Source organism: Drosophila teissieri, chromosome 2L (genome assembly GCF_016746235.2).
Source record: "Drosophila teissieri strain GT53w chromosome 2L, Prin_Dtei_1.1, whole genome shotgun sequence".
NCBI classification, from domain to species: domain Eukaryota; kingdom Metazoa; phylum Arthropoda; class Insecta; order Diptera; family Drosophilidae; genus Drosophila; species Drosophila teissieri.
In genome coordinates this window covers 16,323,174-16,342,595 of record NC_053029.1, presented here as the reverse complement: position 1 = coordinate 16,342,595, position 19,422 = coordinate 16,323,174, and the positions used below count along the sequence as shown (strand labels likewise).

General features: G+C 41.2%; 1 protein-coding gene across 2 annotated transcripts in view; it reads left to right on the top strand.

Annotated features, from left to right (window-relative positions):
- Nucleotides 1-1,028: 1,028 nt before the first annotated feature.
- The window catches only part of LOC122611640 (nephrin), a 65,841-nt gene continuing 47,447 nt past the window's right edge, over nucleotides 1,029-19,422 (top strand). The window contains exons 1-2 of one of the 2 annotated variants that reach the window (XM_043784871.1): nucleotides 1,029-1,213; nucleotides 9,246-9,711. In XM_043784871.1, coding sequence (XP_043640806.1) covers nucleotides 9,507-9,711 — 205 coding nt within the window. In that variant the 5' untranslated portion in view covers nucleotides 1,029-1,213; nucleotides 9,246-9,506. Of the gene's footprint in view, nucleotides 1,214-9,245; nucleotides 9,712-19,422 lie in introns of those variants that run through there. The other variant, XM_043784870.1, reaches the window with a different exon arrangement.

Genomic DNA, 19,422 nt, shown 5'->3' with positions numbered 1-19,422 from the left:
AATAATGTAAATAATATTAAAGAATACATTTTATTTCCTTAGCTTATGTTGGTGAAAATAATAAATCATTTTTTTAGCTTGCTAATAAGTTTTTTACGGATTTATTTATTCATTTCTGTGCTTGCAATATGAAATTCATTTTGAATTAACTAAGCCATATTAGCAAAAGTGTGTGATTGCATTTTAAATAATTTAATTCTGTTAACGCAGAGAGCTACAGTTCATTTCGTTCTCTTTACTCAGCCGCTTTGAGCGATGCTCGTGAGTATGGCGCTCGTGTTATCCTTGCGGCGCTCGGCTCTTGTCCTGCAGCTCGGATCGTGCTCGTTTTCGGGGCTCGGCTGCCGAGGAGCGGAGCTTCGGGCGGCCGACTTCCGGCGGGGGACTGTGCGGACTGTGGGGACTGTGGGGCTTGTGGGGCTTATGGGGCTCTGAGCTGGCCAGGCCGATTCAGTTGAAGCTCAGCCGTCGGAGTGTTTTGAACGTGGTCTTGCAGGGATGCTGACGCTCGCAGCGGCAGCCATCGAATTAGCGAAGTTATCGGGTCTCGTCCTGCACTCACACTCGCACCCACATACACAGAGAATCGGGTGCGCTTTCGCTGTTTCGCTGTTTCGCGAATAAATATAAATCTCGTACCGCCAGAAAGGACCAATTATCGAAATCAATAGGAGCTAATTAGAATATACCTGCTCCCAATTTGGTTGGGGGCTTGAACTGCATTGGGGTTTGCGTGCTGTGGGTTTTCGAATAATAAACGCAAATAAAATCATGCGACTCACTCAACGAGCAGCTGATATTGTTGCACACACAAAAGGCTACACTGGGGCTCCTCTTAGGCGATTTAATTGCCCTGTTCTCGTTTGGGGCATACATTAAAACCAGCAACTAAGTATTTGCAAGTGGCCCAGTGTCTTCGTTGTGTGTGTGTGTGTGTGTGTGTGTGTCGTTGTTGTTGTTGTTCGTGTGGCCCGGTGTGTGTATCCTCGTTACCGTGTGTTTGTTTGTGTTTTGATGGTCACGTGGTCAGTTCAAAGTTGGCTCGGCCCACTGCCTTCTTGTGCGTGACAAAAGTCCAGCAACAGTAGCAACAATAATAGTAGCAGCAGCAACAATAGCAACAGCAACAGCAACAGCAGCAGCAGCAAACACAAATAGCAACAACTGCAATAAAGGATTATCCTGCGTGGGACAAATTTAAATTGCTCGCCAGGTAAGTTGGACGAGCTCACTTTTTGCTCTTTAAGAGTGACTTTTTGCCTAAAAGTTTACTAACTAAAGTTGAAATTGCCACCCGCCTTCGCAGTTGCTGCATGTAGAGAAAAAGTGCTGAGCTAAATTATGCTTCCAGCTACTTTCCGGGAATTAATTAATTTCGTTTGCCATTTTATTAAGTTCTTGTTACATTCTCATTCCGAGAATGCATAATTAAAAACTGAAATAATGACTTGTTTTAAAATTGTTCGCGGTCGGGTAGCTTGCAAATTGTTCACAAGATAATTATTTGCGCTCCGTTTTTATATGAATGGACAAGAAGACTCTTTCGCAGTGACTGTGTGAAAAAGTATGAAATATAATTTCCATTTTTGACCGATATTTTAAAACATTTCCTTATTTATTAAATTTTTTTTTTAATTTTTGAAGGTTTTATGCAGACGTGGCAGGGCTTTTTTCAGTGTTGAAGCTGCGGAATTCGCGGTTTAAGCTCTTGTCTCGATGCGCCAGTTTTTCACTTTTGCCGCCCCTTCGCTTTTCCCCCGTCGCTCGCAACTTATATTCCCCCGTGGTACCCCTCTTTTCCTCTTTCTCGCTACGCCACTGGGTCGATTGCCGTAACTTAAAATGCGCCAACTGACTGCCAGAAAGTTGCCAAAAACTTTTGCCTAAAGTTTATTTACTTGTTTTTTTCCGTCTTGCTCATCTTTTTTATTTCCATTCCTTTGTCTAGCAATGCAAAATAAAGTAGTGGTATAAAATGGACAAAAAGACATTCGAAGAGATAAGTAAATGCTGCTGATAATTTCTTGTAGAAGTAAAATATCAACACTTTTTACCAATATTTAAATTTTGCTACGCAGTAATTTTATTTTATCAAATAAGATATAAGATTATTGACTTTCGAGAAATAATTGTATAACTTCAAAAGTGTTAAGCCTCACAACTTTCTTAATATACTCATCTAGTGTAATTTGAACATTGCTCGTTAAAAATGAGTTGTAAAATTCAGTCAAGATAATAAATAAAAATTAATTTAATTTGATATATTTTCCTTCAAATACTGGAGCACTGCCAAGAAGGCAGTGCCCCAAAGTTGCAGTTTCTCGAGCTCAGGCCAACTAAAGTTGTGAACAGCCCACCTGAAGAGGAGCCAAATTTCATGCCTTTCGCCTGTTTATTAAATTTGCATGCCGTCTTTCATTAGGGAAAAGTGACAACGTCAGGCCTTTCCCTTCAACCTCCTCCAAGACTCCTGCGAAGTACTTGCTTACATTTGCTGCTTAGTTTCGGAGAAAATAAATAAATTAGTTCAGTAAATGGAAGTGAAAGAGTGAGAAATTACAAACTGCTGGCAAAGTTAATATTTAAGTCCTGCAGTGATTTCACGAATTTCCCTCTCATTTTTGGACAATTAAAATATGCAAATGAGCCGCCAGCAGAGCCAATGCAAAGCGTCTAAATGGACACGCACGGCTACCCAAAAATAGAGATAACGGTGAAGGGGTGTGCGTCCTGGATGTCCTCTGCCACAGGCAGATACAAATGCCGAGATACAAATGCCGAGATACAAATGTAGAGATACAAGTGCGTAGGCTGAATTTTTGATTGGCTCGCTGCCGCACTGCCCTGTACTGTCCCCTTAAAACATTTTTGACAATTTCGAAAAGCTTAATGGCTAATTGAGCTGCCAAGGGAAAGGGCCCTTTAGTTGAGTGTCGCCTGCATTTGTTGGAGCACAAATTTATGGCGAAAAGTCAATTACGTGCAATGGGTCCAACGCAAATAGGAAAGGGGAAAGATACATTTCCCAAAGGGATAAGCAGTTAGGGGTTAGTTGACATGCACACATATATATGTATATTCATATGTATATATGGCTTATCAGGAGTACGTAAAACATTATCCACGAGTGTGTGCTTACTTCAAAAAGGCATTAAGCCGAAACGTATAAACAAAAGTTACGCATACCCAACCTTCACCGTTGACGGGTTAATGTGATTTTAATGTACTTTTTACCCTCCCACTCCTTCAAACGGACCGCAGTTTTGCTTACAACTCGGTTAAAGTTTTATGCAATTTCATCATTCTTTTTAATGCGTGCATTAAGAAAGTTTTTCCTTGCCCTCTGCACTAATGCAAATTGAAATGTATATCTTTATTTGCTCTGAGTTTTCTTCTGTTTAATTTTGGAATTTAAAGTCAATTTTTAAATTGAACTTTGGTTTATTTATTACTTATTTAATGATTTTATTTTAAGCAGCAACAGAAATATAATGATATATCCAGGCGAGTATCGTTGTAAGTTGGCATGTAGAACAACTAGCTAAGCAGCACATGTGAGGAAACCATAATGAACAATCCCACAAATTCCACTTCGCTTAGCAAGAAGGATGAGAATGCTTTGCGTGCGGTTGCTTTTCACATAACAAAAGGTGCTATTGGGAAAATTTTCCACTCTTTTGAAATCAATCTTCCTAATGACAGACTATCCGAAAGGAAAACAGAAATATCAACTTGAATAAAAGGCAGCTGGAAGACACGTGCGGCTTCCGCCGAATTTCACGCTCAAGTATCTGGCACTTGTAACCGTAATCGATCTGAACAATAACAGAATGAAATGGCATAAAAAATTGTATATTAACAAACAGCAAACAAACCTGGCGTGGCACGAAACAGCGCCAACAGAAGCAAACAGATGTCTGCTCTGAGGTTTTTCGACTTTGGCGGACGGGTAAAGGAGCTGTGTCTGCGATGATTCCAGCACAATTTTCACCTCTTGCTGGAGATGTTTGAGTAGGTAGCAAAAGTCCTTTGGGAGTTTTGTTAAGTTCCTGGAAAAGGAAATGCAATTGGAGTCGCTGGGAGCAATTGGATAGGCTGCCAGTGAAGTCTGGCATTGCTTAAATTGATTGATTGTGCCGAAAATAATTCGCCTAAAAGGTGTTTTAAATTTAACAGATACATTTTATATTCGTTCGCCGAAGTATACTTTCCGATAAGCTACATTTACTTCTCGTGGCATTCTTTCAAAGTGCGTGGCCATTAAAAGACTTTTGGCATTTATAGTCTAATTTTAAAATAATGTTTTAATATTCCATTTACAAAAATAAATGCATACATGGCGCACATGAATGCAAAGTATATTATGTTCAAGGTATAAATTGCTAACCGTCGTAAAATTTTAATAAATGCCTGCAATTAATCATAGAAATTTCGGGTCAAGTATAATTCAAGCATTAAAGTGCCTTCACCCGAGTTCGCCATCAAACGTAGGTCGAATATTCCCCATTTCGGCCTTTACTGCTTTGACTTGCTCATTGCATTTATATTGTATATTCAATGATGAGTATGTTATTTTACCGAAATGAAACATTATTTTGCGCAATATTTTTGCCTTTTACGATGCCAATGTCCGCCTTCAGCCAAGGGAATTCTTTGAGAGGGCTCAGTTCTACCTACATTTTCGGTTATACTATATATGTATATACTATATGGACTTGTACAAGCAAGTCTGAAACTCATCTTGCTCGTCTTGTGGCTTATTTGCAAGTTTGATGGATTTTTATCCCTTTTGGCCGCACTTCCGTGTGGGCCTGCCTCACTTTTATTACGTAGCTCGTCCTTAACCTTACCCTGCACCATTTTCTGGGTTTTCTTTGAATGTGGATGGTAGGTTTTCTTGGGTTGTTGCTGGTTTTGGTGCAATTTTATTATGCCACCACAGACACACGCATTTTTATTTATTGTGTTTTTCCCTTTTCCCTCCCGCATGGCATTTATTTATACTGGTTACATATTCCGTCTCTTTCTCAGTCTCTCACTGTTTTTTATTTTATTCTTTTACCCCGCATCGTTGTCGGCGAATTTATAAATATAAATGAGTTTTGCTCGATGAAGGTTAAATTGAAATTTACTTCGGTTTACTTTCACAAGGAGGGATGGGATGTGGTGCTCTGTGAGCCAGGAATAAGTTGTTTAGCTGGATTGGTGGATTGGTGGGCCTTACATGATGGAAAACCCGGTGAAAAGTTGTTTAGAACTCTGCATTTCCGCTCATTCCTATGGCTTCCGTTTCCCTATTCCGGTACATGTTTACATACATACATACATACATATACTGTATGTGCGTCCCCTTTTAATTTTGCTAAGCAAACCGCCGGATATCTCTTTCCTTATCCCTTATTCAACCGCCTTTTTTCGGGTGTGAAAACTTTATTTGTCTGGCTGCCTTTTGTTTGGCCTTATCATTTGTCAAAAAAAACTTCCCCAAATTGAATATTTGCATAAGTTTATTGAAACAGCCATGGGGAGGGCAGTATTTGAAAAGGGGAAGGAAAACATAGAAGGAATCTTCTTTGCCTTAATTCTGGCTTTCTGTCCCTCTTCCGAGGCATCTGTTTGATTTGTGTATCGAAGGCTCTTCCTTAGTTAAATCCATTTCAAATTTCGTTTGCTTGTACTCTACATGAAGTCAAGAAAAGGGAAATACAATTGAGAATAGATCCGTTAAGTATTAAACTTCTTAAGGTTTCGCTCATTTTATCTTAGCACATGGACTCAACTGTTCTTAAAATAAGATTCTTTCGCAAAATCCCAATTTCGGCATATCCATGGTAATACAGAAAAACGTTGCTTACATTTATCGTTAGCCCAGCCATCAAGTTAATCGAACTAGGCCACAACATCGAAAACAATTTGATGCCGTCTGGCTGACCGCAAGTACATATAAACCATAAATATTTATACATAAATGTGCGACTGTGCGTGGGAATACTCGTACGACATGAAAAGATATTTCCTGTGCAAGGACATAAATTTCAACGGTTGCCGGAGCATAAAGCCAGTGGCTTAAGTGTTGGCCATGTGTCAACCAAGGCTTGTCTTTACATATATGGCTATGGATTTATTTCTATAGATGTACTTTTATCCGGCAGCATTAATCTCGACGGCACTAAAAATCAGATATGGAACAATCGCATCGTTCGCGCCTCCATTAATGTCGTAATATGAAAGCAATTTCTTAAATTTTTCGCATGTTAAACGTTTTTGCCATTAATAACTTTTTGGGCAAAAAGTCGGGGGAGGAATAAAGCCAAAAACAGAGAAAAAACTCTGTGCATGTTCCGAATGATCGCTTCGATAACCACAAAGGCCATAAGAAACAGGCGAAACAGGCTGAATCCTGTGGATGGGAAGTGGGTGATGCGGGGGATGCGGAGGGCAGTGGATGAATGAATAACTGAATGAGTGACTGGCGTTCGGAATGAGGTACCAAGTGCATGGCAGATTGAAGTGACGGACTAGCCGGAGTCCGTCTGAGATAAAGGCACTGCGGAATTGTTTGTTCTCCATGGCCCTTTGCACATGATAAAAATTTATTTAGACCAAATAGAAAAGAATGAGGCTGGCGGGAATAATAAACTACAACAGACATTCGAGCAGGCACACAGAGTAAGAGGCCAACCGAGGGTCAGGAAGTGCCTGGCAGCCATTGACAGAGGGGAGGGGCGCAAGTGCCACAACTATTGTATTTTGTCTAGATGGTCTGAGTCTGAGTATGAGTATGAGTCCTCGCCTCGGCCGTAGCAGATCCTTGCCCCGGGCACTTCAGCTCCCCAGTTCGCCCAGTTCTCCAGTCTGTCAGCCAGTGAATAGGAGCAGCGACAGGCCACTGACGACGACTGCATGCAATAAAATGTGTCTATCAAATGTATCTCTTTATTCTAACTCCAACGCTATGCCTAATGCCCTCTTCTCCGTAATTGGCTGACTTCGCTGTAGGTCGTAGTTTTACTGGGTAAAGGAAACTTTTGCTCAGATATCACATGTGAGATGATGGATTAAATAAATGTCAAATACCTATCCTATTTTTAATGGCAATACAGCAAAATCTTCACTTATTAAAAATGCCTGTTCAAGAAAGTAATAATCCCGTTTTTAACAGATCGAATCGCTTTGTAACTGATCTGATTAGGAGATTAACAACAAGATTAAGATGCAGCGAGGGAATTCCATATTCGGACTGTTTCCCACTTCGTGCAATGTTTTTTATTTATTTTTCGGTTTTCTCTGGGTTTTCCCCCCGACCCGCTACATGCCTCTCTATGTTTGTCTATTGGTTGGATGGCTCTGTTGCTGGTCGCTAGCTCGGCCGGCCAGCGTTTCCGTTTCCGCTCACTGTACGCCATGTTGATTTTGCCATTTTCATTGTTGTTCTTGTTGCTTGTTTGGGAGCGCACATACAGCGCTCTTTGTGTGGGTTAATGTGCGCACTCGACTGTGCGCAAATTGCTCAAGTGTAGTTCAAGTTGAGCCCCTCCTCCCCTTGCACTTCACTCACAGTTTATATATTTGCAACCATTTTTTCCGACGAGTAAAGTATAAGCAATTTTTTTTTATAATTGCCAGTCGGCCCATTAGTTTTATCATTATTATTTTCCTCCTAAGGGTGGTGGCATCTTTTTTCGCGCAGTTCTTTTGTTATTATTATGTATTACTATATTGCCTCACATTGGCACCTTTCCGGCAGCTTCCTCTTGTCGCTTATCTCCTGCTCATAATTTTGGTCGCTTATTGCGCTGTCTTACATTCTTATCATTATTAAAGGCAGCTTCCACCCTCCTCCGCCAAGTTCACGACACTCAACGGACACGTTGACAAAATGACAATGGTTTAAATGGGAGGAGCGACAGGATGGGATGCCAAGTGTGGGATTCCTTAGCACGGAAAACTTGAAAAATTTCGACCCAACTTTGGGTTGATATCTTCCCACCGCCTTGCAGCCTATTGATTTGCCTTTTTTTGTTTTGTACTACGCCATCCCAGGGCCAGCATCTTTTCCATCATCATCCAGTTTTTTGCCTTCCCTGGCTACCTTTTGTGTCTGTTTATTGGCGGTACCTTTTCCTCCTTTGTCAGCATTTGGTTCCCTGCTCACCATACCCCTTGCTTTATATGTATATTTGCAAATCATTATTATTTGCTGGGGACATCTTTCCCGGAAGAGAGATACATGGGATGACTCTTTTGTTCTCCAGTCGTGTGCCAATTTCGAAACCTTTTATTTTATGTCAGTTATTTTGTTTCTCAAGGTAAAATACCATATTTCTTGTCCTTTGTTGAATATTGCTCATGGCGAATTTTATCTCTCGCTGCCAATCTAAGGATGGTTAGAGGGCAAGTCTAGGGGTTGCGATGAGGTAGGGTTTGATGAACGGAAGGGGGAACTTCTTTTCTGGCTCAATGCCTTATCTTTAACTCCAGCCAACTGTACTGGGAAATTTCAGTTTTTAAATAAAAAAGAAACATTTGGTTCTTATGCGTTGGCTTTTTACATTTTATTACTCTTTATAAGTGGTTGCTACGAACTTAAACTAGTTTTTTTTCACATATCTACTAATATCATCACAGTTATTAATTGATCGTTATCACTCAAGTGTCAGTTAAGCATAGGACCCATTTAAATTAGCTTTCAAAAGCCATCTCCACTCGGTTATAAGTTGTAATCCAAAAAGAACGAAGTGTAGCTTATTATGCGAGCCACCGGTTTCGCCAACAAAATTAAAAGTTTAGGACTGGTAATATTTTATTATTCCACTCTAAACTCTCGCTTCAATAATTACTCCCTTTAAATTCCATGACTAATGTTGTCAAACCACCTTTTGATTCACCTCCACAAACGGCCAAACTTTTCGGCAAGGTGACGAACTTGCTCATCTCTCTTTGAGAAACTTTCCTGCCCGAAATTGAGTTTTTCCCCACCCTGTGAACATGAACATCTGTGTGAGGTCTTAACGGGGCGCGTCGCCTTACAACTCGATAATTGCGGCTTCAACTTGACTTTAACAAAAAAAAACACGCATATATATATACATTTTCTATATATATATATGAAATGGGAGTGGAATAAAAGAGCAAAGAAACTTGTTCAACTTTTTAACTAGCCTCCAAACTAAAAAGTTTTCAATACTCAAACCAATGGAACCAATGGATTCACCCCATCCTCTTAATTTTTTTCCCAATTGCAGCTGCTGCCACCGAGAAAAGCGGAGACAGGAGAAAATCGAAAATGTGCTTCCATTAGAGGGACGGACGGGAAACTGAAACTGGCGAAGTCGGCGAGAAGAAAGAAAAACTGCAGCGCCAAATCTGCAAACCAAATCCAACTTAAGTCACATCAAATTAAAATCAACAACCGGGCGAAGGTTGAGCGGAGAACGAAGATCCAAAAGGAAAATTATAAGGAAAATATATATAGAGAGACAGAGAGGGGGTGCAGAAAGGGGAAAATGAAGTGCAATAAAAGTCAAATGGCCACGTTAACAATGTGGAAAATTTTTATGGTCCTGCTGCTGGCGATGGCACTGCTAATGCCGGTCACATTAGCGCGCCTGCATTCCACTTCCGGCGTAGGAATGTCCGGCGGAGGCAGCAGCATGGGTCCTGGCGGCGGAGGATCCGGCAGCGGAGGCACATCCTCGAAGGATTCACACGGTAAGTCCACCTCTATCCCTCTTAGTTATTACACCTTCTTTTTCCTTTTTTTTTGATTATTTTAAATGGCCGTGGCTGCAGGGCGGTCCAAGCCAAGTCCAATAAATAAATTTAAATATTTAACTAACCGGCATTCGGACTGCGAACCACTCGCGACTCGTCGGGCGTTGCCAAAAAGTACAGAAGTACAGCAAGGAGTTGAACTCTGGGGAAGGTGGGAGCTTGGTGGAAGAACTCTAACACCTCGTTGCAACTGGAGGCACGTTGTCCTGGCACGTGTCCTGGCATTTATGATTTCATTTCGCTCCGCTGTAAGTTTTGCCCCGAGTGCAGCTGGAAGTTGCACAGTACGAAGTACGAGTAGCTTCTCGTTTGGTTGCCTCTCTAAACTGTCCATTAGCACCCAGGCAAATGCTTATAGAATTTTGAACAGGATGGGGCAGCGGAATAGGTATTACACTAGATGAAGGTGGCAGCACAAAAAAACACGTACCTTTGGAGTAATGCGATCTAAGCTAATGTAAAGCGATGCTGCAAGTTTGGACATATTTGATTCATATTTAGGAATGTTCTTAAGGGTTGAGTAATGGCAATGACCAAGATTGTTGAAGATTAAGTGTGGCTTTCTTTGAAGAAAATGACTGCTTTTGCATCAGTTAAACAGAATTCCTGTAGCACCCTTAAGTATTTTAATATAAAACCGAAAGGAAGTATAAATATGCTAGTGACGTCATAAAAAACCACGTTCTTAAGCTCTGGATGAGTGCAAAAAGTGCCACAAATCAAAGCCATGCTAACTTGCGCAGTTGATTGAAAAGTTTATTCCCAAGATTTTTGCACTTGTCACACGCGCTGCGTTCTTCACTGCGGAGAATTCCCAGCTAAGCTGCCTCCGTGGAGAGTTCTTGGTGAAGTCTTGGGCCGGCATGAAAAAAAACAACAGCTTTTAGGTGTTTTGAGCTCCGAAGAGCTATTTGACAAAACTGCCAGACCAAAAGCTGGGGCTATTTATTATGCCCACAGGATGTAGGAACACACACGCAACCAGAACAGCAGCAAGGTGAACTGTGTAAATCATTTCCACTTTATGCGCTCTCTAAGCCAGACAGTGTCAACAAACTGTGGAAAAAAGGCAGGGAAGCTGGGAAAGGGATAAGATACCTACCTGGGTTGCCCCTGAAGCTGGAGATGGAGCTGGAGCTGGAGCTGAAGGGAACAAGCATTATGGAGCATTAAAAAGTACAGGACCAAAGGCAGGAGCCGAGAGGCAGAGGGAGAGGGACAATCTCTTGGCAGTCAAAAAGTTTGGCCGTTTAGAAAAGTGTCAAGCATTTTATCACTCGGAACCTACCCGAAAGTAGCCAACAACAACAGGGGCGATAATAAATCTTTAAGGAGTTGCCTGGCAAATCCCTCGCCTGTTACTACTCCCTTTGTCTTCACCACCTCCTGCTGATGCATTCCCGCTAAACAGGCGGCCAGAAGTATGCAACGAACTGGCAACTGGCAACGACTGACACACTGACTAACTGACGAATGTCCTTTCTGCTGGCGCCAACGATTTCCCAAAACTTGTCAACGCGTTGAGTTGCAGCAGTTGCCAAATGCTTCGGGGGCTGGAAAAAGAATGCGGACTACGGGGTCAGTCGTCGCATCACCTTCGCCGTATTTTCGGGTGGTAAACTTTTGTGGCACGTTTTGGTCGCCCCCCCAAAAAAAAACAGAAATAAATAGAAAACTTTAGGAAAAACAAACAAGCGAAGGATCCGACGATTGGCGCTTTTTGCCGAAATTGTATCCTCGAGAACGATGAAGGATTAACCCCTCATACGGCGTCCAAGCAAGCCAACCGCTAAAATTGCTTTGTGTGGCTGGAAATTGAGTTGGTTTTTTATAGTTGACTTGAACATGTAGCACTTTCACAATGCAGTTGTGAGGTTTTAGGTTTTATGATTTTTCAACAATCTTGATAAATAGGAATGTTCTCATACTGTTCCGTATACTTACATAATGAAGAGGTTTCAGTTTGAAAGCTTAAAGTTGTAAATCATTTTCATGTAACTTGATCCTATATTTACTCTTTAGGGTAGCAAAACTAAAACATTTCCAGGTATTTGCTTCAGCAGCCACAAATTAGGCTCTATAAAAATACTTTTGCCAATCAAATTTCGAGCTTGAGTTTGAGTTTAGGTGAGTGACAAACCCGTTGAGGGGAAGTTGTAAAGTTCGCAGTGCAGGGGGCAACTTCAGGGGATGAATTGACAGCAGGTTGACAGGTGCTCACTGAAGAACAGATGGGATTGAAGTACGCCCACGGTTCTGTGGCTTTAATTAATTAAGAAATTGGGGGGTGAACTTTCTATATTTGTCACTTTTAATATGGGGGTGGTGTAAATATTTAACAAGGGATTTATTTACCCTATAATACCATTGTAAAGGGTATATTAATCTAAGTTAAAAGATTTCAAGGCGGTAAAGGAGAAAATTGAAAAATAAGAAATATTATAAACAAGAATTGAAGCCCAAATCAGCTTGTTTAAATGTAAGATACATTGTTTAAATGTATAATTACTTTAAGGGAATTTAAGCTTCCGCTTTCTGAAGACAGCTTCCTTTCTTGCTGTAAGTGAAATTCAGAGATTTTCAAAAGATAGCAAAAGTAAAGCACACCATTGTTACGCTTATAAGCGAATATTTCTCTCGGCTTTGGTGAAACTAATATGGTGGCTTGATGGGGGAAGGACTCGCTGCATTTTTGGCTCCTTTGTGAATTTTGTCGCGCAATTTTCGCCAAACATCAAAATGCAGCAGCGGCAGAGGCAAAAAATTCAAAGCACGCGCAACAAAAGCCTTTAAAACAAAGGCTCGCCCAAAATTTCCAAAAAAACGCTAAAAGCATTTTGTGCTACAATGGTGCAGAAGGAAGGGGCGTGGCAGAAAGGCTAGACGTGTGATCATTCACAAAAGCTTTGATACATGAAAAGTATAAGCCGTACATTCTTGTTGCACCTTTTCTCGTCACGGTTAAAGGAGAATTCTGGCCAAAAGCGCGGAGAAAATGAAAGTTTACATGTCCTGCCAAGGCGTCTTTTTGCTTGTATTTGTGTGCCTTATTTCGGCCAAAAATGTACTACGACCATTTCAAAAGAGTCGCCTTGGAAAAGGGTTTACGAAAGTCCGAAGGGGAAAGGTAATAGAAAGCTGCCTGGTGAATGGGGCATGAAACCAACTTTGGTGCCGTTGCCTTGCCGCCTGTTCTCGCATTTTTGTGACTTTCATTTGCCATAAATTATTTTACGGTGTTATTACATAATACATAGAAAATGAGAAAGGCATGGCCAAGGGGGCTGCTGCGTTGGTAAAGCAACAAGCCAACTCAAAACACAAGAGAGAACGCTGTGGTCGAGCTCCCCGACTATCAAATACCCATTACTCAGCTAGTGCAACTGCGACCTAGAAATTTTAACACTTGGAAACGCTTCCTGTTACATACTTTTCAATGAATCTAGTATACCCTTTTACTCAACGAGTAACGTGTATAAATATTGTTTGTATTTTGAAAGCTGTTGGCCACAATTTAAGGTTGCCACAATTTAATGAACTGCTGGGAAAGAAGTAAGGAAATTTGACAGTTTTAAGAACTTTAAGCCCTTGAAAAAGTAATTTAACAATTCTAATACTCGATCAATGTCGTGATTATTGTGACAATATGAATAAAAATATGCTACATACAATATACATATAACTTTTCACATTTACGACTTCAACTCTAATTTCTTTGAAATCTAAATCAATTACATACTGTTTACTGTTTACCAAGAAATTCAATCAATGTTTACCTGGGCCAAGAAACATTTACGTTTAGGATTTAATTCCATTGATGAATAAATAAAATTACGTTGAATTCTCTTCGAGACAAGGCAATTTAAAAATAGGACACAACTTCTGCCCATACAAAACATAGCTTCGCCTATTTAAGGGTTCAGCAATAGGTAATTTACCCTCAAATTGAGTACCTGGAAGCCCATACGAACAACCCCTTCAGTTAGCTACTGCTCTTGATGATGATGATGATGAATTCGTGCCCGAAGAACTATATAATGGATATCGTGTTTTATAATTAATATTTATGGCCAGCAAACATACGACGAAGTGGAGGGATGTGGAGATCAAGCTGGAAATAAAACAATATAAATGTGAGAAGCACAAATAAATGTATAGTGCGAGTCAATGTACTTGACTTGACCATACCCACTGTGTGGGATTTCAGATTGGGGTACTCCGCCTCGTTTCGTGTTGGTTAGTGATTATGTAATAATTAGCTGTACATTAACTATTTGTAACCATGAAATTCCGTAGAGCAAGTAGCCCCCCACTTGTGTGCTATCTGCATAATAAAGGATTTGGGTTCGTGCTTGACTTTAACACGATATGAAAGCTAAATCTCACAGCTTTAACTTACCTACAACGACTATCTAATACGCTGCATCTGCAGATATATGCTCAGAGATTAACTCTTTAAGTATGCTTTTACTCACCTTGTTAAACAACATCAAAAGATTTACATTAAGTTGGTAACCGATCCGCTAAGAGAGTTCCGTGTAAAGAACGCCCCAACATGTATTAGAAACCCGTATAACTTGGTTTTAGGGTATTTTAATGGCCTTAGGCAAATATTTATATTTAATTTTTAGTGCACTTTTTACGTGAAATTTAACACCAATATAAAAGCCCAAACAGCTGGGGCCGGGCCGAAAACTCGTTTGGACATTTGGAAGCACACGCTGCGTATACGTAATGGCAATTGAAACCCCGTCCGTTGGAGGTGCGCTAGTGTGAGTGGGGGGTGGGGGGAAACTATAACAATAAATCTTATTTATGTCTTTTTGTGCGATTTTTATGAGCTGATTTCTGATACCAGCTGAATTTCGGCGGGGTTCACTTTTGTCGAATTACTGTAATCGAGCAGGAATAGTTTAAATAAATGGCACTCCAAAAAAATGCTCCCTATAAAATACAAATGCTAGTGGAAATGGGAACGGAGGCGGGGGATTTGGTTGCAAATGCGTTGGTCATGCTCGGGCACTCCACCATTTCACCATCGTATTCGGGGAAACGAGTCTTCTGTAATCTAATTTAAGCTGCCATTAGTGTTTAACACTGGCGTGGCCGACGAGCTTCTCCCAACGAATTGCCTCTTCATCAATCAAAGGCTATGAACTCCGGCGGAATGGGTACAAAGTTGGGCTGCCTGTGTGCGTGTGCTAGCTGCGTAATTTAAGTTGTGAACTCGGGCACAACACGCGCCGGGAGCCTCAAAAATATGCTTCGAATGCTTTGAATGTGCCCCACAAACATTCACATTCACTTGCGGCATGTGTTTCTAATGGCTCATTGGATTTTTATTCGGAGGGGCAACAGGAAATGCCAGCAAAGCTTTTGCCCGAGCAATGTTTGTTCGCCTAAATTCCCAAGCTCCTTCTCGTAGGCGGGTTTTAAGATCAAAGCAAGCATACGAAAATAGTTCACTGGAACTGAATACATATTGCATAGAGAATGTTTCTGCTTTTCAATTCCAGGGAAACGGGGAACTGATTCGAACCATTATCAATCCAGGCTATCTGCGAGTGCTCGCCTTCATTAAATCGATTCAACTGTCAAAAGTCTACGGTTTCCTCGCCAAGTTTCACGCTGTGTAAGCCGCGTCAAAAGTTTGCTCAGAAGGCCAAGAGACAGGGCAAATAAGAGAGGGCTAACACATTTGCATACTCTGTAGTAATTGATTCCTAAACTTGACACCTTCGCCGGCTAAGTAGCTTAGCCGGAGAGTCAAGAGTTGGCGACCCTCGGCTGATTGGCCACCCTTTTCGCCGACCTTTTATCGATAGGCGTAATTTACAAAAGAACAATATTCCCCTGCCATAAGGGAAAGCTAGCTGGCTCATTAAAAGATTTAGCAGAACGAGTTTTAGCATTTGATTAGGCTCCTTGTTGTGGCCATTTAAATGCCATTCCGTCTGGCTCGCTCCTCTGGCTTCGTTGCAATTAGATTTAAGTGCGGCCGGGTCGCTGGTAAATATGAACAGCAAAATGCTTTTAATTTATGGCGACACTAATATACATTAATGTCTTGGGCCAACTGCTAAAGGACACCCCGAGTGACACGGCCTGAGGTCACCGATTCGATTCGCCCAGCCCGAAAAACCCAGTAGCAGTAGCAGAAGTGAAGGAGACCTAGTCGTTTGCAGACACAGTCGTAGACACAATTAAAAGTCCATGGCCCAGAGAAATGTTAATGACAACAGACTGCCACAGAGTCAGAGTGGACTAGCAAGAAGTTTAGTATAAGCCTCAGTCGGCGACTCTGACCCTCCCATTTCGCTTGTCCCTCCCTCGCGGTTCCTCCTCCACGGAGCCTGCACAAATTTTCCGAAACTACCGTAATTTGCATATTTTAAGTTGACTTTTATTGCATTAAAAATGGTAGTGGCTTTGGCCATTGCGACCTCAGACCTCAGGGTGCTGGTCTTAACCGAAAAACCCATCCACAGTGGTTCCGAGGTGGTGAAAACTGGGCTTTTCTGGATATGAGAGGTTGTATAACTCTGTTGGGCGAAGCTTAAAAACTCCTGTTTCGTGGTTATTTAATACCTTTACCTGAGAAAGAATATGCATATTTTAAATTCTCAAAAACCACATATTCAATTGCATTTAACTGATGACCCTTAACCCTGAACCCAATGTTCTCGTCTTCTCTTCTTCTGCCTTGACGGCTGTTGCCCCTTCAGCACTTTGCTACCACTTGCCATTCTCTCCGCACTGGCTGACCCTGTGGAAAACTTGTAAGAGACAGATTGCAAAAATACAATTAAAATGTTTTAGCGAAAATTAACTGCAGTTTAAATAAAATGCTACGTTGGCCAGTAAACTACGCAAACCAAACGGCTATGGCTGTTGATGATGACGAGACTGTGGACTGCGTACTGTAGCGATGTTTTCCTTTGGTGGTTTTAGTGGTTTAGGGTTTTACGTTAAGTATACGCACCGAGTGCATAGTCAAGTTGAGCTCACCTGCCCAAAGGGCTGAAAGATGTTTGCCCTGCCCTAGGTGTTGTGCTTGGTGTGGCTTGGAGGGGATTTCGCAATTTGTTGGACTTCTTCTCGGTCGTCGCCGACATCGTCGTCATCATCATTATCATCAACAGCTGCTTGTCTGCTTGCTTGTATTTTGTAGCTGTTTTGCGGCTGGCCTAGAAAGTTAATTGAAAAAAAACCGAGCATTTCGCTCGGCACCGAAGAAGAGCAAGCCAAGCGGATGCCTGTGTGAAAAAAGGTTTAATTTAAATAAACTGCAGAGTGGGCCGGCTCTATGAGGTTGTTGTGGTTATGGGCCAGTCCAGGTGTTTCCGACCTGCTGCGGCTTAGCCGTGCAACCGAAGACGTTTAGACGTTTTTAGTGCCACCTCCTTACCCCCAAGGAAACTGGAAATTGCGAAGGTAGCCTGAGGGATTATAGTGGTGGCCATCGAAGGCAATTCAGCGGAAGACTGGGGATTAAATATAAATTGATGAATGAGTGGATGTTGCTGGAAGAGTTATCTAACTTACTTGTCGTTGTTAAGCACAGATCAAGACAAATTATTTTGAAAGTTTCTGTCACGGACCTACATTTATTTTATGGTTTTTGATTGATATTTTGCTAACACTTCAAACAAATCCTTTTCTGCCAAATGGAATTATGAATTCATCATTTCTTTTCCGTTTATTTGAATGAAAACTACTTTCCTTTCTTCTCTTCGTGCTCACTCAGCTTATCAAATACTACTTTCAATGCCTTTCTCGGATTTATTGTCTGGAATCCCAAAGCGGCTTTCAAAGTCCAATTAAACTTTAAAAGTCATTGCCAGGCACGGCGTCCCTTTCCTCTGCGTTTCCCTTTTGTACGTGATGTATGCGCAATTTAATTTTTAATTGCCCAAAAAACGTGCATATACACACAACACTTTGCGTATTCTCTGGAAATTATCGCACTGCGCCAAATCTACAAACAAAAAATAGGAAATCAAGGCCCCACACGTCGGTAACCTTGAACCTTGGTCGGAAAAACCAGAGGAATAAGTCGGAAAAGTTGGAGAAGAAGGAGCAGAGAAATAAACAAGAGCCTTTGGCCTTTGTCGTAACTTAATACAAGGACATTGTCTCCGTCTCTTTTTTCGCTGCTGATGTCGCCTGTTGGCGCCTAAACGTTGGTAATGTATAAACACATGCTCTCCTATAAAGAGTGGCCCCTGTGACTTTTACCCTTTTTGGCCTTCAAACTTGAAATAAAAGATTTTATGGAAAAGTACTGGGTATAATGTAAAAATGCTGTTTATTCTATATCTAATTTTTTGTTAGTGCTCGATGTATTTGCCATTACTTAACAAAATAATCTTGACTTCTACTATGGCTGTGTTCTGACTTACCAAGCGAAGGCCTTATAAGGCCCTATTTTTAAGGGCATTCCAAGTTGTACTTTCCCCCAAAACACTTTTCCTCTTGTCTCTTTGGCCAACGTTTAAATTGCGCTTTGCACTAATAAGCAAAAGTGTCTAACGTAGCGTAACTAAATGCGAAAGGCAAACATTTCATTAACAAACACGCACCAAAAGGATGGAAGGTCCTGGGGGTGTATTGGGCGGATAAGGATAGGTTGACAGTTATGTGTGCTTTGTATATATTTATACCATCTCTGCCTCTGTCTTGGTGCTTGGCTTTGGCCAAAAAGGGCTGCCATTTTGCCAGGCAGGCTCGCACACATGTTCACACACTCGCACACTCACACACCCGCACACAGAAATCCTTTGTGCCTTTTGCTATTTTTGTAGAACTTGTGTGTCTAAGGGTGTGTTTTCAAATTTCATAATATCTTTCATTTCATTCTTTTTGGCTTTACTTTATTTTAAGCTCTTTGCTTGATTAGAAGGTGTTGGCGTAAATGTCCTTTGTCGCTATGTCTGTGCCGTTGTCTACACTAACAAAAACAGCGGCGACTAATAAAAATAAACATAAAATAAAAATAATATTCAAGTGTTGAATGAAGTTCCTACCTTTTATTTTTTGTAAGCCTTTTTTATATGTAACATCTATTTAATTATGTATTTAGTTTTTCAACTTTGATGTGAACTGGAGAATTTTCTCTCTCTGTGGAATTGCTAGCTCCGAATAATATTCCTGCTGTTTGTTCATGTGTAATTTACATATCCAAGTGCCGGGTTTCCTAGGTGGCAAAAATTTAATAAAACTTCACAGGGCTCTCGCCCAATGGGGTATGTATTTATGTATATATGCGTGAATCCAGCTTGGCTATGCAAATAAGTGGCTTCACCTGAATATGCATCGAAGTCGATGATTTGGTTTGCCCCCCTACCCCCTCACCAATCCGCCAGCTACATCTCTCTATTGGCAGAGGATACATCATCATATTACTCCACCTTGTCGTAAAACAAACTTGGTTCAGAACGTCCCGACGCCGCCCTGAATGAAATATTTATATATATATGTATATCAACCACAATCAAATTCATCCACCCGCCCGCTGGGTTACATAAGCCACATAAAACTCAGCTCGCTGTTGATTTCCCGGCTCTCCAAGCTCTCGGGGTGCGTTCAACTTTTACGTATTCAGGCAGCTATAAATGTCATATTTTATCTGCTCCCACAACTACTCCC